General features: G+C 41.3%; 1 protein-coding gene across 1 annotated transcript in view; it reads left to right on the forward strand.

Annotated features, from left to right (window-relative positions):
- The first annotated feature begins 214 nt into the window (after window positions 1–214).
- The window catches only part of LOC148039753 (ABC transporter A family member 11-like), a 104,980-nt gene continuing 86,302 nt past the window's right edge, over window positions 215–18,892 (forward strand). Inside the window, exon 1 of the mRNA XM_087693616.1 lies at window positions 215–820. Coding sequence (XP_087549742.1) covers window positions 296–820 — 525 coding nt within the window. The 5' untranslated portion in view covers window positions 215–295. The remainder of the gene's footprint in view (window positions 821–18,892) is intronic.

Below are 18,892 nucleotides of genomic sequence, written 5' to 3' on the forward strand. Positions count from 1 at the left end.
TTTATAATTTTTAAAGGTAGAGAGAGAGGGAAAAAGAAGATCAAGAAGAGGTGAAAGACAAAAGAAAGGGGAGGACAAGAGAAAGAAGAAGAATAAAAAAGGAGGCAAGAAAATAGGAGAGAGAGAGAGCTTTTCGGAAAAAAAAAGAAGAGAAGAGAGAGAGAGAGCAAAATGCAATGTGTGGAGAGGAAACTCACAAAGCTCCTTGGTAACATAGCATGAACCCGCCACGAAGGGGCTTAGCGTTCCGCTAATTTTCTTGTGTAAAAATAACAACAGTTCACAAGCCCAATGAATGGCCTCCGGGCGGCGGGCTATATTGGCCTTGCCATTCGTTTTTCCGTTTTTCCCGGGTGCAGGGCTATTTGTTGTCCAAAGTGTCCGAGGAAAGGGAAACCCGAGACCGTTGGAGAGAGAGAGAGAGAGAAGAGAGGGTGCTTTCATGGATCCTTCACCGAAGCTGACGGGCACGAGGCTGCTCTTTCAGCAGTTGACGTCACTGCTGCGGAAGAACTTCCTGCTGTCCTTGCGTCACAAGCTCCGGACAGCCCTGCAGCTCACCTCCTCCTTCTTCTTCATCTTCCTCATTTTCTGCGTGGACCGCTCCATGCAGGCTCGGCTCAGAGCCACCACCGCCTTCCGCAACCTCCCAGACCCCCCTGCCACTCGCGTCACTGCCATCCCGCCTTGTGAGACCGGATTCTTCATCAAACGCCCCTGCTATGACTTCGTTTGGAGCAGTAATTCGAGCTCCTCTGTCATGACTGTTGTGGACCAGATCATGCAGAACAATCCTGGCAGGCCTATCCATCCTAATAAGGTACATTCGAGTGGCGACATTTCAAATGCCAAAACAACACTTATCTTGTGCATGCAACATACTTTTTGGATTATTTGACAACTGTAAAGGATAGTGCAGTTACCATACCATGTAGTAAATATATGCATACAGCTGTGAACCCATTTACAAAGTGTGCGTTGAGGGCATGCACACTTTCTTTTTTCGGTTGTAATACATGGAGTTGTATTACTGAGTGAGACACCTTAAAATGGATGCAAATTGCAACAGCAAAGGAGTGAGGAGAAAAACACTGCAACACTCAGTGGGCACCTACTTGGCTGTAATTATTGAACAATCTTTGAAGATACGGTAAACATTCCTTTATAATGCAAGGACAATATAACGTTGCAGCAATGATGTGACAAAGCCTTCATGATGGTGAAACCATCTTCAAAGAGATACTTTTGTAGTCTTGAGCCAGTTTGCCATGTTACATGGTAGCTTGTTGCTTAATAATAAAGATCCAAAGAAGGATTTAAACGTTGAGCCTTGATCCCTGAATCTTGAAGTAGCTGGGAAAAATGAACTATGGGAGTGTCTTGTCTCCCAATGCTTGGTCGATGTATAACAAACCTTGAAATGGACTTGAAACATTCACACACAAGCTTTTTTGGATGGTAACGACCTCTTTACTAAGTATTCTTGCCCATCGTTGTAAACTTCTTGGCTTAGTGTGCGAGGAGGGAGGCATGTGGAACTTCTCTTGATGATGAAGTGGGGTCATATTCTAGACCACTTCAGTGAGTGTTTGGAGGGTAGGGGTAGTGAAGATGACACAAGCTACCCTAGCATAGAATGAGAAACATAAGGGGATAGACATCGATCTCCCAGCCGTAGAGCCAAATGGATTCTTCCTTGAGTAGAGGCCATTTTCTCATCACAAGGGATGGTGTCCCATAGCATCAGCCCACACAATCATGGTGCGTGAATGAGATATTATATGGGCTAAGAGTTTAGGTAAGGTGATAATACAAGACATGTCTCAAATTAGCTTGAGAGTCCTTTGTGTATCCTTAATTGTCCTAGTCTTAGGATGCATTTGCACCTAGTCCTAAGTGTGAGATGGGAGGATCGAGGTACAACTGGGATTCAGTAGACAGTGTGAGAGTGAGAGACAGAGTTGAAGCACGACACCCAAGAGAATAGACTGAATGAGTGTAACCAAAAAGTACAAAGTACAACCCTTAAACCTTAGGGTTGTAGGGGGTGTTCACACCTGACACACACTAAGTGCCCAAATGTGTGTAACATAAGCACATAAGTACATACGACAATAAGACCATAAGTTTGGGGGAAAAAACCTCTCCTACCGAGAGTAAAAAGTGCCCCAGTGTCCTACTGATCACCGACACTCCCATATGAGCGTAGGCGTAAGTAAGGCGTGAGTCAAATACCCAACAAACCCCCCTGGAGTGAAGAGTGATCAAGAGTACAAGGATCATCCGCCACCAAAGGATATCAAATTTAAAGCATCGCGAAATGCTTCAAATTTGTCACAAGGAAGAGCTTTGGTGAAGATGTCTGCCACATTATTGGTGGTAGGACAATAGACAAGGCTGATATCACCTGCATGTAGCCTCTCTCTGACAAAGTGATAATGAATCTCAATGTGTTTCGTGCGAGCATGAAACACTGGGTTCCGTGCCACTGCAATGGCACTCTGACTATCAGTAAACAAAGGAGTAGGCTCAGTAACAGATACATCCAAATCAGCTAGCAAGCGTCTAAGCCATACGCATTCAACTGTGGTAGTGAAAGCTGCCTTGTATTCAGCTTCACATGATGATGTGGCAACAGTGGATTGTTTCTTGCTAAGCCAAGAAATGCAAGAAGAGCCAAGAAAGAAACAATTGCCACTAGTGGAGTGACGTGTATCATAATCACCAGCCCAATCAGAATCACTGTAAGCATGTAACTGCAGTGGTCCCCCCTTGGCATAAAGCAACCCAAGAGAACGAGTACCCTGCAAGTAGCGAAAAACACGCTTGACAGCTTGCCAATGTGACATACGTGGCTGATGCATATACCTGCTCAAAGCTGAAATTGCAAACTGTATGTCCGGCCTAGTATTGCATAGATAGATAAGACATTCAACTGCAGGAGCATATGTATGCATATCAAACAAATCACTGTCATCATGTAATGACAGTTTCAGTCCAGGTTCCATGGGAGTACAAACTGGCTTGCAATCCTGTAAGCCAAACTTCTCAAGAAGCTGCCCAATATACCTTGACTGTGATAGCCCAATACCTCGAGCATTATGTATGAACTGGATGCCCAAGTAGTAATGCAAAACTCCCAAGTCAGACATGTCAAAAGTTTGCTGCAAATTTTGTTTGAATGCTGAAATCTGATCAGCATGTGTTCCAGTGAGCAAAAGGTCATCAACATAAGGACATATAATCAGCATAGATTCCCCTTCTTTACATACGTAAAGGGTAGACTCAGATGAGCTGTTTAGAAAGCCCTGACCAAGTAAGAAAGCATCTATTTTTGCACCAAGCTCTAGGAGCTTGTTTCAAACCATATAGTGCCTTTTTGAGCTTGCATACCAAATGTTCTGAGCCTTCAACTGCAAAACCAATGGGTTGCTGTACATAAACTTCTTCCTGAAGTTCCCCATGTAAAAATGCAGTCTTGATATCTAGCTGATGCACTGTCCAATCATAATGTGCAGCCAAAGCAATCATAGACCTGATGGTCGTCATACGGGAAGTAGGAGCAAATGTCTCCTCATAATCAATGCCCTTTTTCTGTGCGTAGCCTTTAGCTACCAGCCGTGCCTTGTATTTATCAATGGATCCATTTGCTTTTCTTTTCAGTTTGTAGGCCCATTTCGTTCCAATGGCTTTCTTCCCAAATGGCAAGGACACCAAATCCCAAGTTTGATTCTTAGTAATAGAATCTAATTCAGCTTGCATAGCTGCCATCCAATGCACACTGTGTTGTGCATCCTCATAACATTCAGGCTCTTCATTATCAAAAGTACTTGCTGCCATAATAAACTCCATGGTATGTGCCGAATCATGCAAACGAGTTTGCCTTCTAGTACGACCAGCCATGGGTGCTTCCAAAGGACTATCTTGCATAGTCTGCAAATACCATCTAGGTAGCTGTCTAGCATCCTGACTGTGTGCAAGCTCTTGCTGAATTTCAGTTTCAGCATGATGCTGAATATTCCGATCAGCCAATGGCTGAATTTCTGCACTTTCCATAGGAGCAGCTGGCTGAACATTAGGTTCATTTTCTGAACCTCCAGCTGAATCACCAAAAGTAATGGGCAGCAGCCCTTCAAAAACATCACGGGCAGCCTGATATGTATCCAAACCAGCCAAGGATAATTTTGATTTTTCATAAAAAACAACATCCCTGCTGACAAAAACTTTCTTTGTAACGGGATCATAGAGTCTGTAGCCTTTGCTCTCATTGCTATATTCCATAAAAATGCACTTAACAGCCTTGTTGTCCAATTTTTTTCTAAGTACCTGTGGAATATGGGCATAGGCAAGACACCCAAAGGTACGAAAGTGACCAACAGAAGGTTTACGGCTGTTCCAAGCCTCAAAAGGTGTGATAGTCTTCAAGGCTTTGGTAGGGCATCTGTTCAAAATATGGCAAGCACACATGACTGCTTCCATCCAAAAACTATGAGGCAAGCTCTTTGCCTTCAGCATACATCTGGCCATCTCCATGAGTGACCGATTCTTCCTCTCTGCTACTCCATTCTGCTGTGGAGTATAAGCTGTAGTATACTGATGGACTATGCCCTTCTGCTGCAAAAAAGAATTCAGCATAGAGGACATGTATTCCCCCCCTCGGTCCGAACGGAGAGTCTTAATCTTGCATCCAGATTGGTTTTCAACAAGTGCACTGAAAGCAAAAAATGCATCATACACTTCTGACTTCTTTTTCAAACAGTAGACCCAGCAAAAACGTGTAAAGTCATCAATGAATGTCACAAAATAATAACAACCGCCCAATGACATGGTCTGCATAGGCCCACAAACATCTGAATGCACCAACTGCAATCTGGTTGTTGCTCTGAAAGCAACATCATGAGGAAATGAGAACCGATGCATTTTTCCCAAAATGCATCCCTCGCATAAGTGCTCAGGAGGTCTCTCCAAGGGAGGTAAGCCATCCAGCATCTGAGTATGCTGCAAAAGCATCAAGCTGCCAAAGTTTACATGCCCCAAACGAGCATGCCATAACTCTGCCTATATCATAGCAGGAGTAAGAGTGGATGTCAAGTATGCCGACTGATCTACTGAAAGAGCATCCAACTCATATAAACCATGACACAAAGATCCTGTCAAGACCAAAGTCATGCATTCTTTTTCTCTAACCATGTAATGGTCATCATCAAAGGTGACCTGCAAACCACAACGTGCCAAAGAAGAAATAGAAAGCAAATTCTTCTTGATTCCAGGCACAAACAAAGCATCCTGCAGGCGGAGAATAGAGCCATCAATGGCTGTGAGCTGAATCTCCCCAATACCACAAACTGGGTATGATGCATTATTGGCACACTGTACCGATTTCCCAACGGGAGGTGCACTAACTGAAGCAAACAAATCTCTGCGAGATATAATATGTCTAGAAGCACCACTGTCAAAGAACCAAGTGTCAGCATCCTCTGTAGAGCTAAGTGCTCTATCGGCCCAAGAGATGTCATAACTGCAAGTGTAAAAACAATAGTCCCTGTCCACAACAAAGGACGCGAACTCACTAGCAGTGGAAGGAGTAGTAGAAACAGACATTCCTGACTCCTTCTTCTTCTCTTTGGCAATGCGCTTCCTGCACTCAGTGATATAGTGGCCGGGCTTCTTACAATAATGACATTTTCCTTTTTTTGCTTGCGTCCCCCCTTGTGTTTGATTCTGCGATGTGCCCGAAGTGCCAGAACTCTGTGGAGCATTTTTCACCTTGCTGTTTTTGCCTTTCTGTCTTGCCACAAAAGCCTGCTCAGAGACTATAGCATCCACACCACTATTGTTCCGTGTTTGCTCCTCCTCTAGAAGCAAACTAACCAGCTGAATAAAAGTGAGTGGGTGCTCAGCAATCCTCATGGTGAGGTTCAATGCAGTATGAAAAGACAAGTACGAAGGAGGTAAGGAATTCAAGGTGGTGGATATCAACTGTGCATCCGAAAAATACTCATCTACATTCATGAGCTGCTCCCTAAAGTCCTGAATCTTATTTAAGTGATCCTGCATAGAATCACCTTCATGCATCTTCAGAGTTTCCAACTCTTTCTTCAAGAAAGAGATCCGAGTCTCATTCTTTCCTGCAAACATATGCTCCAAAGTCAACCATGCATCTCATGAAGAAGATGCCGAACGGATATGAGGTATGATGGACCGCTGAACTGCCAGAGCAATCAGCGACAAGGCCTGTGCATCACGTGTATCCCAAGCTTTTTGAGCTGCAGTTCTTAGAGGAAGTGGCTGAGGTGGAGCGGGCTGGGGTCCCCGTTGTCCACGTGCGCCATGGGGAGGAGGAGTAACGGGAGCTACAACTCCCGGTTGAGTTTCCTCTCCACTGACATAATCCCATAAATTCTTGGCCACTAATACATTCTTCATCATGAATGACCAAAGCGAATAGTTGTTTCCGTCCAATCTGTCTTCCTTGGATACATATGTAAAGACATCACCTCCCTGATTTGCCATGATGACAAATTTCCAAAGACAAAATGAGCAATGTCAAAGCAGTATGAACTGGAAACCTGCAAATTTCCAGAAATTGCAGCAAACACATTAATGTGCAAGGGCGTACTCTGTCAGAAAACTGTCTTTTAATGCACGCTTCCCAAGGTGCAAACAGTGCACTGCAACACTGTTATATCAAAATCCCCAAATTTTTTGCCAAAATTTCTGTCAAAACAGTCTTTCTGTGACTGTACTAGCAGTTCATATGCAACTGTCCCCAAAATACACAAAAGCCCCAAAATTTCTGATGATCCAGTCCAGAAATTTGCATCAAATTTATCCCACACCTGTGCTGTGCCTGCGGTCCCTGCTGCATATGAACCTCCTCTGCAAGAAATTGATTCTGGACTAAAATTAAAAGTTTTTGTTTTTAAGAACCTAACGTGATCAGGGCGGACGAGCAGAGTGACAGGTCTGACGTGGACTCGTCAGACAGGCGGGCAGGACAGTCACGAGCAGGCGTTGCAAGTGGCTGGTCGTCAGGCGGGCGGGCAGGACAGTCGCGAGCTGACATGGACTCGTCAGATAGGCGGGCAGGACAGTCGCGAGTAGGCGTTGCAAGTGGCTGGTCGTCAGGCGGGCGGAATCTGACTGCTGACGACGCTGACGTCTGACGAAAGAACAGCGCTTGGGCTGACGTGCAGGCTATTGCGAGCTGCTGGCGGGTGGCTTGCTCTGCAGAGGAGGCGACGCTTCCAACATACAGGTAGTGCGCTGGGCAGGGCACGCGATGTTGCAGGCGTTGACTGCGCCTGCTGGTGGCGCGCTGAGACAGGCAGGTGGAGCTGTGCGCTGACGGCTGGAGCAGAACTGGCGTGGGCTGCAGACTGGACTGCTCTGATACCAAATGTGAGATGGGAGGATCGAGGTACAGCTGGGATTCAGTAGACAGTGTGAGAGTGAGAGACAGAGTTGAAGCACGACACCCAAGAGAATAGACTGAATGAGTGTAACTAGAAAGTACAAAGTACAACCCTTAAACCTTAGGGTTGTAGGGGGTGTTCACACCCGACACACTAAGTGCCCAAATGTGTGTAACATAAGCACATAAGTACATACGACAATAAGGCCATAAGTCTGGGGGAAAAAACCTCTCCTACCGAGAGTAAAAAGTGCCCCAGTGTCCTACTGATCACCGACACTCCCATATGAGCGTAGGCGTAAGTAAGGCGTGAGTCAAATACCCAACACTAAGTGACTCTGGCCATGGTTGATATTGTAGGCACCCATCCAGATGCCCAAGGATGTACCACTTTTCACCTTTATAGATGATTGTTGTATTGCCAATATCTTTTTGCATGCAGAGGTGTGGCTAGTTATATTACTCAAAAGAAAATAGAACAAAGTGCAAGGGCTCAATAGTCTAGTATTTTAATCAAATCAAATATATACAAGGCCTCTCATGGTAGTTTGGGGGGATAGGAGAAAGAAGCCATGGTGGAGTATATAGCACCACTTGGGTTAACTGTCTCATAATGTGCTAAAACACATGCATTGGCAACTAGGTGTGAAGGAACTACTACGAGAGCTCCTATAGATATTGAGAGTTTCCTTGCAACTGCTTCTAGTGGCCGCTGGGAGAGTGAATGATGGATGAACAAAGCTTCCTGAAAGTGGCATATATTGAAAGGCTCTCTTTGCTAAATATCAATTGGTAGCGGGCCTTCCAGATTTGCCACGTTGTGAGCTATTGTTAAGCTCCCACACCTCGGATCGCGATGCAATAGGCTCCAGTACCTATTGGTTGGGCAAGCCTCTAGGCCCACCACTTTACATGAACAAGCCTTAGTGATGAAGATCATGTCATACACCTCAGTTTCATAGAGTAGGTGTTCCTTGATGTCAAGAAATACCTATCTATAGATAACAAACACAATTGTACGACAAAGCATAGATTGATAAAAGAACTAAGTAGGGTTAGGATAACTCAGAGACAATGAACATTGAAGATGAATATAGAATAATGAATGAACAAAATGCTAATGTAGTAAACACAACATGCAAGGTGAATACAGAACCTTAGATTCTCATGTCACTAGGAAAGCTGCAGAGAGGGTGAGTTGGAGAATGTGTCATCCTTTGTATAGATCCCGAAACGTGGTAGAAAGCCTCCAAAAGTGTATCTCAGCAGCAAACATAGATTTGGAGAGTTTGGATTAGTGCCATATAGGTCTGGGACAGCTTGAATAGTAGACAGCAGCATGAAGTGTCAGAATGGTGTGGGTGGCTGTAGTAGACCGAAAACACAGCAGTAAATGATGATGTGGCAGGCTAGCAACTGGTTGGATGCAGAAAATGCAGGCATGAACTGGTCACACAGCAGCAAATGTTGCCTGGAGTGGTTGCTAAGCTGGTGGCAATGGCTGGAAACACTGGCAGCAGGCTGGAAAACTATCAACAGCAGCAGATGGAGGGCTGGATGCTAGCACCATGTTGTAGATAGTAAGCTTGAACTGAGACGAAGGGATAGGGACGATAGAGAATAGGTACCAACAATTTATAAAACAAGGATAGACTAAGTGGCAGGTAGCCTGTGTATTTATAGATGAGTGGATCCTCTCAAATTAGGGTTTGGCTTTTAGGACACAGACATTCGCTAGGGACACATTTCTTTTTAATGAAAGTTTGGTAATAATTGAGTTTTGGGGTCGTAATAAAGAGCTAATTAGTTTATAATGCAGTTTTTACCCATCACCCTCTCTCAAGCCTAAATTTGGAACCACGAAGGGACTGTAAAGATAGCTCAAGCCCACAATTATCCCAAGGCATCCCACCCCAAAGCAACTAGGGCATCGGATCAAGGGTGCATGTTAGCTTTTGCCGAAGGACCTACCAACACTATAGAGGCTCTTACCAAGGGAGACTAAAGGGTCACCCTAGAGATGACAAGGTATCTGACAAAGGGTGCTTGTTGGCTACCCAATGGCCTACTAGGAACAACAAAGGTGGATGGAACCAACCACTTTGAACTTTTTTTTTGGGTGGGATTGAGCGTTTTCATGCTATTAAGCATTTGTACTCCAAGGAGGAAATGAAAGGGACAGACAGATCCAACACACTACAAAACAAATGATCTATCTTGACCACCCATGGGTGTTAATGAAAGTGGCCTACTGGGACCTACAAAGGCGAATGGAACCATTGTGAACTTTTTTTTCTCTTGGTGAGATTGAGTGTTTTGGTCGTATCAAGCATTTGTGGCCCAAACAAGAAATGAAAGGCATGGTCAAACCAATACACTACAAAAACAAATCAGCTTATCCTGATCACCTATGGGTGTTGGTGAAGAAGAAACGTGTGGGGGTTGTGTGTAGAGTTGCCATAGAAACTGCCCAAGGACATTGCCATGCGAACTACCACAAAGATTGTGGATCTAGAGTTGATCACTCTTTGACCGAAAAGTGATAAATACACATGGATGCATGTTTACAAGATCAGAATGCCAATGCATGGGGTAATGCAAAGGACAATGTAATAAGTCATGCACAAGCAAAATGCAATGCAATGTTGTCACTCGAAGAGTGCTCTCGCAAGGGAATTATTTTCTTGTCCAAATTCCTTTTTGCAATCATAATCATCCTAATGATACGGATAATGATACAAAGTACAATAATGATGTCCATAAAGCAAAAGCAATCAACACCCAAGGAAAAAAGCTTTCCCCTCTTACCACTAGATGGTGAAAGAAAAAGCTAGAGGGAACCCCCTCTCCCCATCAGGCTAAAGTAGAAGGGGAGAGAGCATCCACGCTGATCTTGGGTAGCAAGTACTGAAGGACTAGGTGGTTGACTGGTTTAGTCTATCTGACAAAGGCACAAACTCTAGGCGCATGGTGCCTAGCTCAACCTGCTCTCTAGTGAAATGGTAACGGACTCCTACATGCTTCGTCTTCATACTAATGATGGGTTTACCAAGAAGTGTGATGGCACTCTGGTTGTCGCAAAAGATCATGGTTAGAATGTGACATTGAAATTCAAGTGTTGCCAATAAGCTCGTGAGGTAGACAACTTTAGTGATGCCATCTTAGAGTGCCTTAAACTCCACCTCGGGGTGGGAGGCAACCACCCTTTCCTGTTTACGGTGGCTAGACTATACGATGGAAGCCATACCTCAGGAGAAGATATAACCGTCATGCAAATACTAGGCGTTAGGATCTCTTGCCCAATTGGAATCTGTGTAGCCTTGCAAAATCAAACCATAACCATATGTATGTGACATTTGCTAGGCATGCAATGTGGGTGACAATGGCTAATGTTGTTATAAGTTGTGCTGGATAGGTACTGTGGCCGCTTGGTCTCAATTTGACCCTAGAGCATTAGTTAGGCCCAAGAAATGTCTTGTGGTGACATTTGGACTAGGCATTAATTAATTAATTAATGCTCGACTAAGGTCAAATAAAGTTTGGAACAACTTTTAGTTCCAAAGGGCTTAGCACATTAAATGAGGATGGCTGAGGCCAATTAGTGGACATGTCAAATGGAATGAATTAATTTTCAGTAATTTATATTTGAAAATTAATTAATTAATGCTGAAAATTGCTTTTGGAATATTGCCACTTGGCAAAATTGCCCATGCAAACCAAGGGAAGCTGTTTGGGGGTTGGCGGCGGCTGTGCTCAGGCATTTTGAATGTGGACAGCAGCTAGAGGAGAGAGATCAGCCATCAGGAAGCAGTCTAGAGCCAGATGCCAGCTAAGAGGAGCCATAGGTTACATGCGACTACCCTAGGAGGCTATCTGATAGCATGTGCTAGCATTTTGGTGCTGATTAGGGGCAAGCGACAGCATATTTTGAGCCCTGGCTAGTAGCAAGTGAGAGGTGATTGGGTTGGTTGGAGTGGACAGCTGCTGCTGGTTAGAACCATTTGTGGGAATAGAAACCCAAAATTTCTCTCTCCAGTCATTTCTCTTCTTCCCTGACATTTCCCCAGAAATTCTCAATATTTTCCAGCACTTGTTAAAGGGAAGTAGTTGTCTACTGTTGTCAAACCCCAAGTTATAGCAGAAATTAGTGTTTCGCAGCCACCTTGGGAACCTATTCAACATTAATTGAATACCTAGGCAATGGAGTAGCAGCTGTAGTTGAAGAAATTTGATTGTACTCGCATGCAAGAGATTGAAAACTAGTTTGTGCCCAAATTGAACTAATCAAGGGGCAAATTGATTTCAAAAGCTGCTGGTCATTTTTGACAGCTTGTTGTATTGAGATTTGAAGAGAGATCAGCCTATATCTCAGTGTACTTCAAATTGTAGCAATACAATCTAAAGGAAGACCACAAGAGGCACCAATTTTTGGGGCCAATCAGGTGTCTGTTGTCCAAGATTAATTAGCAAAGTATCGAATTTCAGATTTGTGAATTTATTACTTGCTGTAAATTGTGTTAAATTAGGTCATCTACCACCCTATTTGAGAATGAAGGTTGGTTTCATGGTTCTATTGATGGTATACATCAACTTGTTTGAGTAAATTGACTTGAGGCACTTGTGTGCAAGCTAGTGAAGCTGTATTTTACTGAATTTGTGATCAGCTGAGTGCAAAATAGTAAGCATGCCATCATACTCAAGTGATATGGGTTCTAGCAATGATGATGCTTCATAATTTGAAAGATCAATGAGCATTGGTAGAGATGGAACACTAGATCTTGGTACGGTATGAAACATAGGAAGCATGGTGAGATTGTAGGTTCTGACCAAGAAACGGGTCCCTCAAGGGCTCAAAATGTTCATGACCAACAAGAAGAGGATGATTGTGATGATTAATTCAAAGCTCAGCTGAGGAAAACAACTAATATCTTTGCCCACTTGGCAAATATCCTTGGTTTGTGTAGTTTTTGCATTATACAAAGGACAGCAAGGGCAAGAACAAGAAGTCATCTTCTAGAGCTTTGGGAAAGTAGGAGGGTTCGAAAGAAGTTCTATCTCCAATGAGTTTTGGACAGCAAGGCATGCATGTTTTTTTTTTTCCATTCCAAAAAAAGAGAATTCTATTAATAACACCTCCGAGAAAGCCCCCTAAGGTAAATACAAAGTACAAGAAACTTTGTGAAGAGTAACTAAGTACATCAAAGATACAATGCTTGTGTAAACAACGAGTTTGGTGGGCTAAAGTGCTAGACCATCTGAGGGGTAGTATGAAAGAAGGCGTCTGAATCCCAAATCTGCCGGAAAGCCTCTCTTTTCTTTCTCATCCTTTCAGAGCTGCCCTGCAACCTCTCCCATCTCCCACGGAGAGTGTGGACTATCTCTGTCTAAATCCTCGATAAAGACTCCCCGATGGGTATATCTTGAAGATCAATGACCTAGCTACATCTTGCAGTCCATATGTACCAAGCTATAATGCTGGAAATCAACTCCCATCTGTGACAATGTCCTTGAGTCCATTATGTCTGTGAGTAGTCTAGGATAGGGATCCTGCTCAAATGCTGTCCAATGATGAGAAAAGAAATGCTCCCCTGAGTGTCTTCATAGCTGTATGTTGGACCTCTGTGTGTGACCCAAGCTACAGCCCCACATTAGCATGCAAGGCATGCATGCTATTGTGGGGCAACCAAGACATGGTGAGTTCAAAGACTAGAATAAGTGCATGATTTGATAGCGTGGTTTCTACCAGCGACTCAATTCGTCCTTGTAAATGCGGGGAAGAACGTGAGAATGACAATACTTTGAACTTAACCAACTTGATCAATTATCACCATGAAAATTAGAAGGTAGAGAGAGAGAGAGAGATAAAAGAGTCGACACCACGTTGAGAGGGGAACGGGCCCCTCCCCCTTTTCAGGAATTTATTGAAATAAAACCACGGGTACCAAGTGCTTGAACCATAAACAAAAGGGCTGATTTGCTGTAATTCTGAAAATTAGGGTTTTGAAACCCTAATTTCTGCAAACTCCCGAGCAATAAGTTGATTTTCTTCTTTAGTGCTTAGATTAGATTAAGCTAAGTAGAAAGTGTTTCTTGGATGAGAGACAGATAGGAGAGTACAAAGCATGCGATTGAAATTTCAGTATGAGAGCTTGTTTTAAATGAAGAGAGAGACCTTGAATATATAGGTATGGGGCTTAGGTGCTCAAAAGTGAAAAGTAGAGACTATAAATGATAAGTGTTTATTGAAAGTGACAAGTGTCTCTTGAAAATGACACATGTTTTTCTAGATGCCACATGCTACTTTTTTAGAGAAAGAAGCTTCCAAACCTTCTATTCTAAAAATCTCTCAAATAGTTAAGAATTTGAGATAGCTGCTGAAGACAAAATTATTTTTTGCAAAATTCCAAAGCCTTTGGTACGAACAGAATTTTCATTTGAGCAACTTTCAAAAATAGTAACCTCGTAAATATTAGAAGTTATCAAATTTAGCTTTTGAGCATGTGGTTTCACTTTCTAAAATCACTAATTATATAGGCTTCTAGTTAATGTGACTATGTGAGAGTAAAAGTTAGTCATTTGAGCTTTTTGGTCAATCTGATTGCCCAACTAAACTTTTAATTTCTCTTGGGACATCTCGTCAATGATGACGACCCAAGTATAATTATAGGGCGTTTTGGCCACTCTTAAATGGAAAGACGAATATTTGATTATATTTTGAAACACTTAAATAATACAAATCATTTTTCAAAGTACATGAGCAAAATTAATTTGGAATCATTGAGTCAACATATCTTGGTAACAATTGATATAAAAAAGATTTGTTACATCCCTCTCTCTTAAAATCTGTCTAGTCCTTGAGACGTTGCTTGAAGTATTTTTGATTCTACAACTTCTTCAAAAGAAAATTTTTAGAAATGTTTCTTTCTCATTTCCTAATAATATGAAAGACTATTTTCTTTGGTTGAAGTATCTTCTCCTGTTTATCTACTTTAGGTGGATTCTCTATTGCAAGTTCAAATGGTGGAGACCCTTCATAAGACTTCAGAAGATAGATATGAAAAGCATTGTGAATTCTCCAATGCTCTAGAAGTTGTAATGTGTAACAAACATCATTAATCTTTTTAGTGACTTGAAATGATCCATAATTTCTTGTTGTAAGCTTAGTGACTTGGGATGAAGGCTTGTTAGAGCTTCTTAGATGAGCTTTGTCAAATTTTAGCCACGCTCAATCTCTTTCTTGGAAAATCAATTGCCTTCGATGCTTATCTGTTGCTTTCTTTTGTTTTTCTTGAGATCTTTGGATAGCTCGTCTAACTTGGGTAAAAGCTGTATCTATATCACGTATGAACTCATCAATATGAAATATCTCCTCCTTGGTTTTGAGAATAGGTAATAAGAGTGGTTTTCTATATATGATCTCAAATGGTGCTTTACTTGTAGAAGTATGAATTGTGTTATTATAGACATATTCTACCAAAGGCAAATAATTTTCCCATTGTTGGTTGGCTTCATGGCAATAGCACTTCAGCATATTCAATATTGTGAGATTGGCTATCTCATTTTGACCATCTGTTTGAGAATGATAAAAAGAAGAAAATGTAAGCTTTGTACCCAAATTTTCAAAAGAGCTCGCCAAAAGAGACCAGTGGTTCGTGGATCTCTATCACCTACAATGGATTGTGGTCACCCATAATACTTAAAGATTTGTTGAATCCCCCAGATGATTTTAAAATCTTCATCAAAAGCATACATGTTCCTTATACTAGTGAAATCTATATAATGAATCATATACACTGTGAATCTGAGGTCTTCTTGACAAGGCATCTGCTATCTTGTTTTGTTTTCCAAGAATATTCAGTATTTGAAAGTTAAATTGAGCTAAATAATTGGCCTATCGAATATGCTTTTCAAAAATCTTTGGTTGGTTGAGAAAATATCTTAAACTATCATGTTTTGTCTTGATGAGAAATTCTCCACCTAAAAGATAGTGTCTCTAAATTTTTAAAGCTTGAATGATGGCCATTAACTCCTTTTCATAGATAGTAGTATTCCTTTTTACATTTTGCAACCTTCTACTTGCATAAGCAACTGCATGCCCCTCTTGGTTTAAGACTGTACCAATGCAGTCTCTTAAAGCATCACATTCCACAAAGAAAGGTTTCGACAAATTAGGTATAATAAAAACATATCCTTTGTTGATATAGAACTTTAGAGCTTCAAAAGCTTCATTCTCTAGTTTGGCTCATCGGAATGCCATTGCAACAACTTAAAAATTACAGATTTGGAATTTGCAACTTGTGTACCCACTTTTGATCGATATAGCCGAAATTATAGTATACCTTGAAATTGTTGTCCGCAACCTTGCGCCTCCAAAACGGAGCCTGAAACGGCCTCAAATATCCAAAAAAATTGTGGACAGGCCCTTAAGGGCTTAATCTGCAGAATATACAGTGCTCTTCTCACACACCAAATCTCACAACAATCTGAGATTTTTACTCTACCTTGAAGGTTTTTGAGGACAAGTCTGTTGTCCTTGTCAAGATCTCAACTGATCAAAATCTTGCAGATTTGCTCACAAAAAGTCTCTTAGTAGAGTGTTTTTCCTTCCTTAGGAAGTTGATGGGTGTTGGATGAGATGACCTCTATTCCTCATCCTATTGTACTCTATGTACACATTGTACTTTATCACTTTTTTTTTCTTGTTTCCTGTTGACTTGATACACTAGACTCATAGTCGCGATCATCTACTTGCCGTTTAGTTGGTCTGACCAAGTGATTAGGGATTGACGCTGTTGGTGCTGCTGATTAATTGGAACAACATTAGGGTTTGTTGAACTGGGTGAGCTATGCAAGTCCAAAATCACAAGCAGAGTCTTGCATCTCAAATTTATTGGCTGAAATAGTTAATGGACCTTTGTATGAAGGAAGGGACTTCTGTGTCTACACATTTGAATGAGTTTCACTCCATCATCAATCATCTAGATTCATAGGAGATTGAGTTCAAGGATCCTTTGCATCCTTTATTTCTGCTTGGTACTCTAGCTAAGTCATGGGATACTTTTTGAATGGCTCTATGTGCTAACAACTCAAAGGATAGACTGAAATTATAGGATATTGAGATTATCCTCTTTCTGTATACAAAATTAATGGTAGACCTGTTGGCACGTGAAGGGGAGGAAGATGCTTAATTATATTTTTTATATTTTGAATGGCTAGTGTGTGAATTGATTGCCAATGAAAATTATTTTTTCGAAGGAGAGGATAAAGGTCCTTGGAGTAGTTGGCTATGTTGGGTGTAGAGGAGTTTATCTAGTTCAAACAACCTAAAAATTGTTGTAATTGCTTAATACTAGTCAAAATATCAGGCATGTCAAGGATCTTTGTGAGGACATGGTCTTGTAATTTGATTGTTCCTTGTTTCTTCGTTAAATCATGCAATGGTCCAATAAACCATTGCAAATCATTTAATGAATCTCTTGTAATAAGAGCATAATTCCAAGAAACTTCAAACTTCATGATCACTAGTTACAATTCTGGCCATTCTATGAGAGCCTTGACTTTTTTTGGGTCCATCTGGATCCCTTCTTTGGATACAATATGGCCTAAGTAGTGAATCTCTTCTAGAAAAAATTGACTCTTTTTGCCATTCGCATAAAGTTTGTATTTATGGAGTTCTTGAAACACTATTTTTAAGTGTTGATTATGCTCTTTTTCATCTTTTGAATGGACCTAAATATCATCAAAGAAAATACTTGTAAACTTCCGATGTGCACTAAAGATTCTTTCCATCGTTCTATTAAAGGTTGCAGGAGCATTGGTGAGACCAAACGGTAGCACAAGAAACTCATACAAACCAAAAGTTGTCTTGAATGCTGTTTTATGAATATCTTGAGGAGCAATCCTTATCTGATAGTAGCCACTCTTCAAGTCAATCTGGCTGAATACTTTGGATTCATCCAATCTATCCAAAGATATCATCAATTCTTGGAATGAGAAACCTATTCCGAATTGTAATTTTGTTGAAGGCCTTGTAGTCCATGCACATGCGACAAGATCTATCTTTCTTCTGGACTAAGAGAATTAGAGAGCAAAAAGGTGAGGAACTTGGTCTTATTAGACCCTTCTCGAAGAGCTCATTCACTTGCTTCATAATCTCCTCTTGTTGTGTTGGGCTCACATGGTGGGGTTGCCCATTTGGATGTGAGTTCCTAGGAATGAGATCAATGTGATGATCTTTTGGTCTCTCTGGTGGTAACTCATCAGGTAAAGTGTTTGCAAAATAATCTTCATACTCCTTTAAGAAACTCATTCGGTCCTTGCTCATATTTGAGATAGACTCTTCAATTCTAGACTCTTTGTTAGAATCTTTGATAATTAAGTACGAGAAAATAGACTTTTTCATTGCTTTACAAATTTGTACATGGGATAAGATGGGAATAGATTTTCCTTCCACCCCTATATCAAAAGATACATTTTTACCCTTGAAAGGGAATCTAAAATTATTTTGATTCCAATCAATGGATGGATCTATTCTTCTATGCCAAGGTATTCTTATTACAATATCACAATGACCAAGATCTCCTATGACAAAACTCTCATGATCTACATAATCTTCTATGTCAATTCGAAGTTTTCTCAAAATAGGAGTAATTTTAGACTCCATTCCTTGAAAAGTATCACCTGACATTTTTGGTGTTTCAAACCTCTCCTTTAGTAGATGTAGAGCTTCAACAATACGAGGATGGATATAATGATATGCAACCCCTATATTAAAATGAATGAGAACAAGTTGATTAGCAATCTTACCCCAAGTCATAAAAAGCTTACTTTTCTTTGATGGAGTTTCATCTTGTTGCAAGGATTCCTTAGGTATAGCATTTGCTTGAGGTGCCTTTTTGGGCTAGTTTTCCTTCTTTGCCTTATTAGGACATTGACCAGCCATGCGTCATTTTTGTCCACAAGAAACATCGCCATTTTCTTGTATATTCTGCTAATTGCTGATATGTTAGCTTCTTTTTGGATGGCAAAGGTGGTCTACCTCCATCCTTATGCTTTGGTTCTTGTTTATCTGCTTTCTTTTGGTCAAACATCTTGATCTTCTTCCTTTGTGGTTCTTCTTTTAAGGCTTTACCAAGCATCCATGGCATATGCAGTCCTTTAGCTTCTAAGGTTGCATCTTGGGCTACTTCCAAAGTATCAGGCTTTGTCATCTTGGCAGCTTGCCGTATCGTCGGATGTAATCCATGGATAAGCTTTCTTATCTCCATATTGGAAGGAACTTCATTAAGAGATGTAAATTTAAGAGAAACAACTGTAAACATGTTGATATATGTTTCAACATTGTCTCCATGGCTTTGCTTCAGCTCATTCCATTCTTATTGCATATCAGCTTCAAAGGATGATTGCAGAAACTTTTTGTTGAACATATCCTTAAACTCTTTCCAAGACTTGGGTTCCTTTTCCTCTTGAATAACTTTG

This window comes from Lygodium microphyllum, chromosome 2 (genome assembly GCF_053477565.2).
Source record: "Lygodium microphyllum isolate KBCC chromosome 2, Lygodium_microphyllum_v1.1.10, whole genome shotgun sequence".
Taxonomy (NCBI): domain Eukaryota; kingdom Viridiplantae; phylum Streptophyta; class Polypodiopsida; order Schizaeales; family Lygodiaceae; genus Lygodium; species Lygodium microphyllum.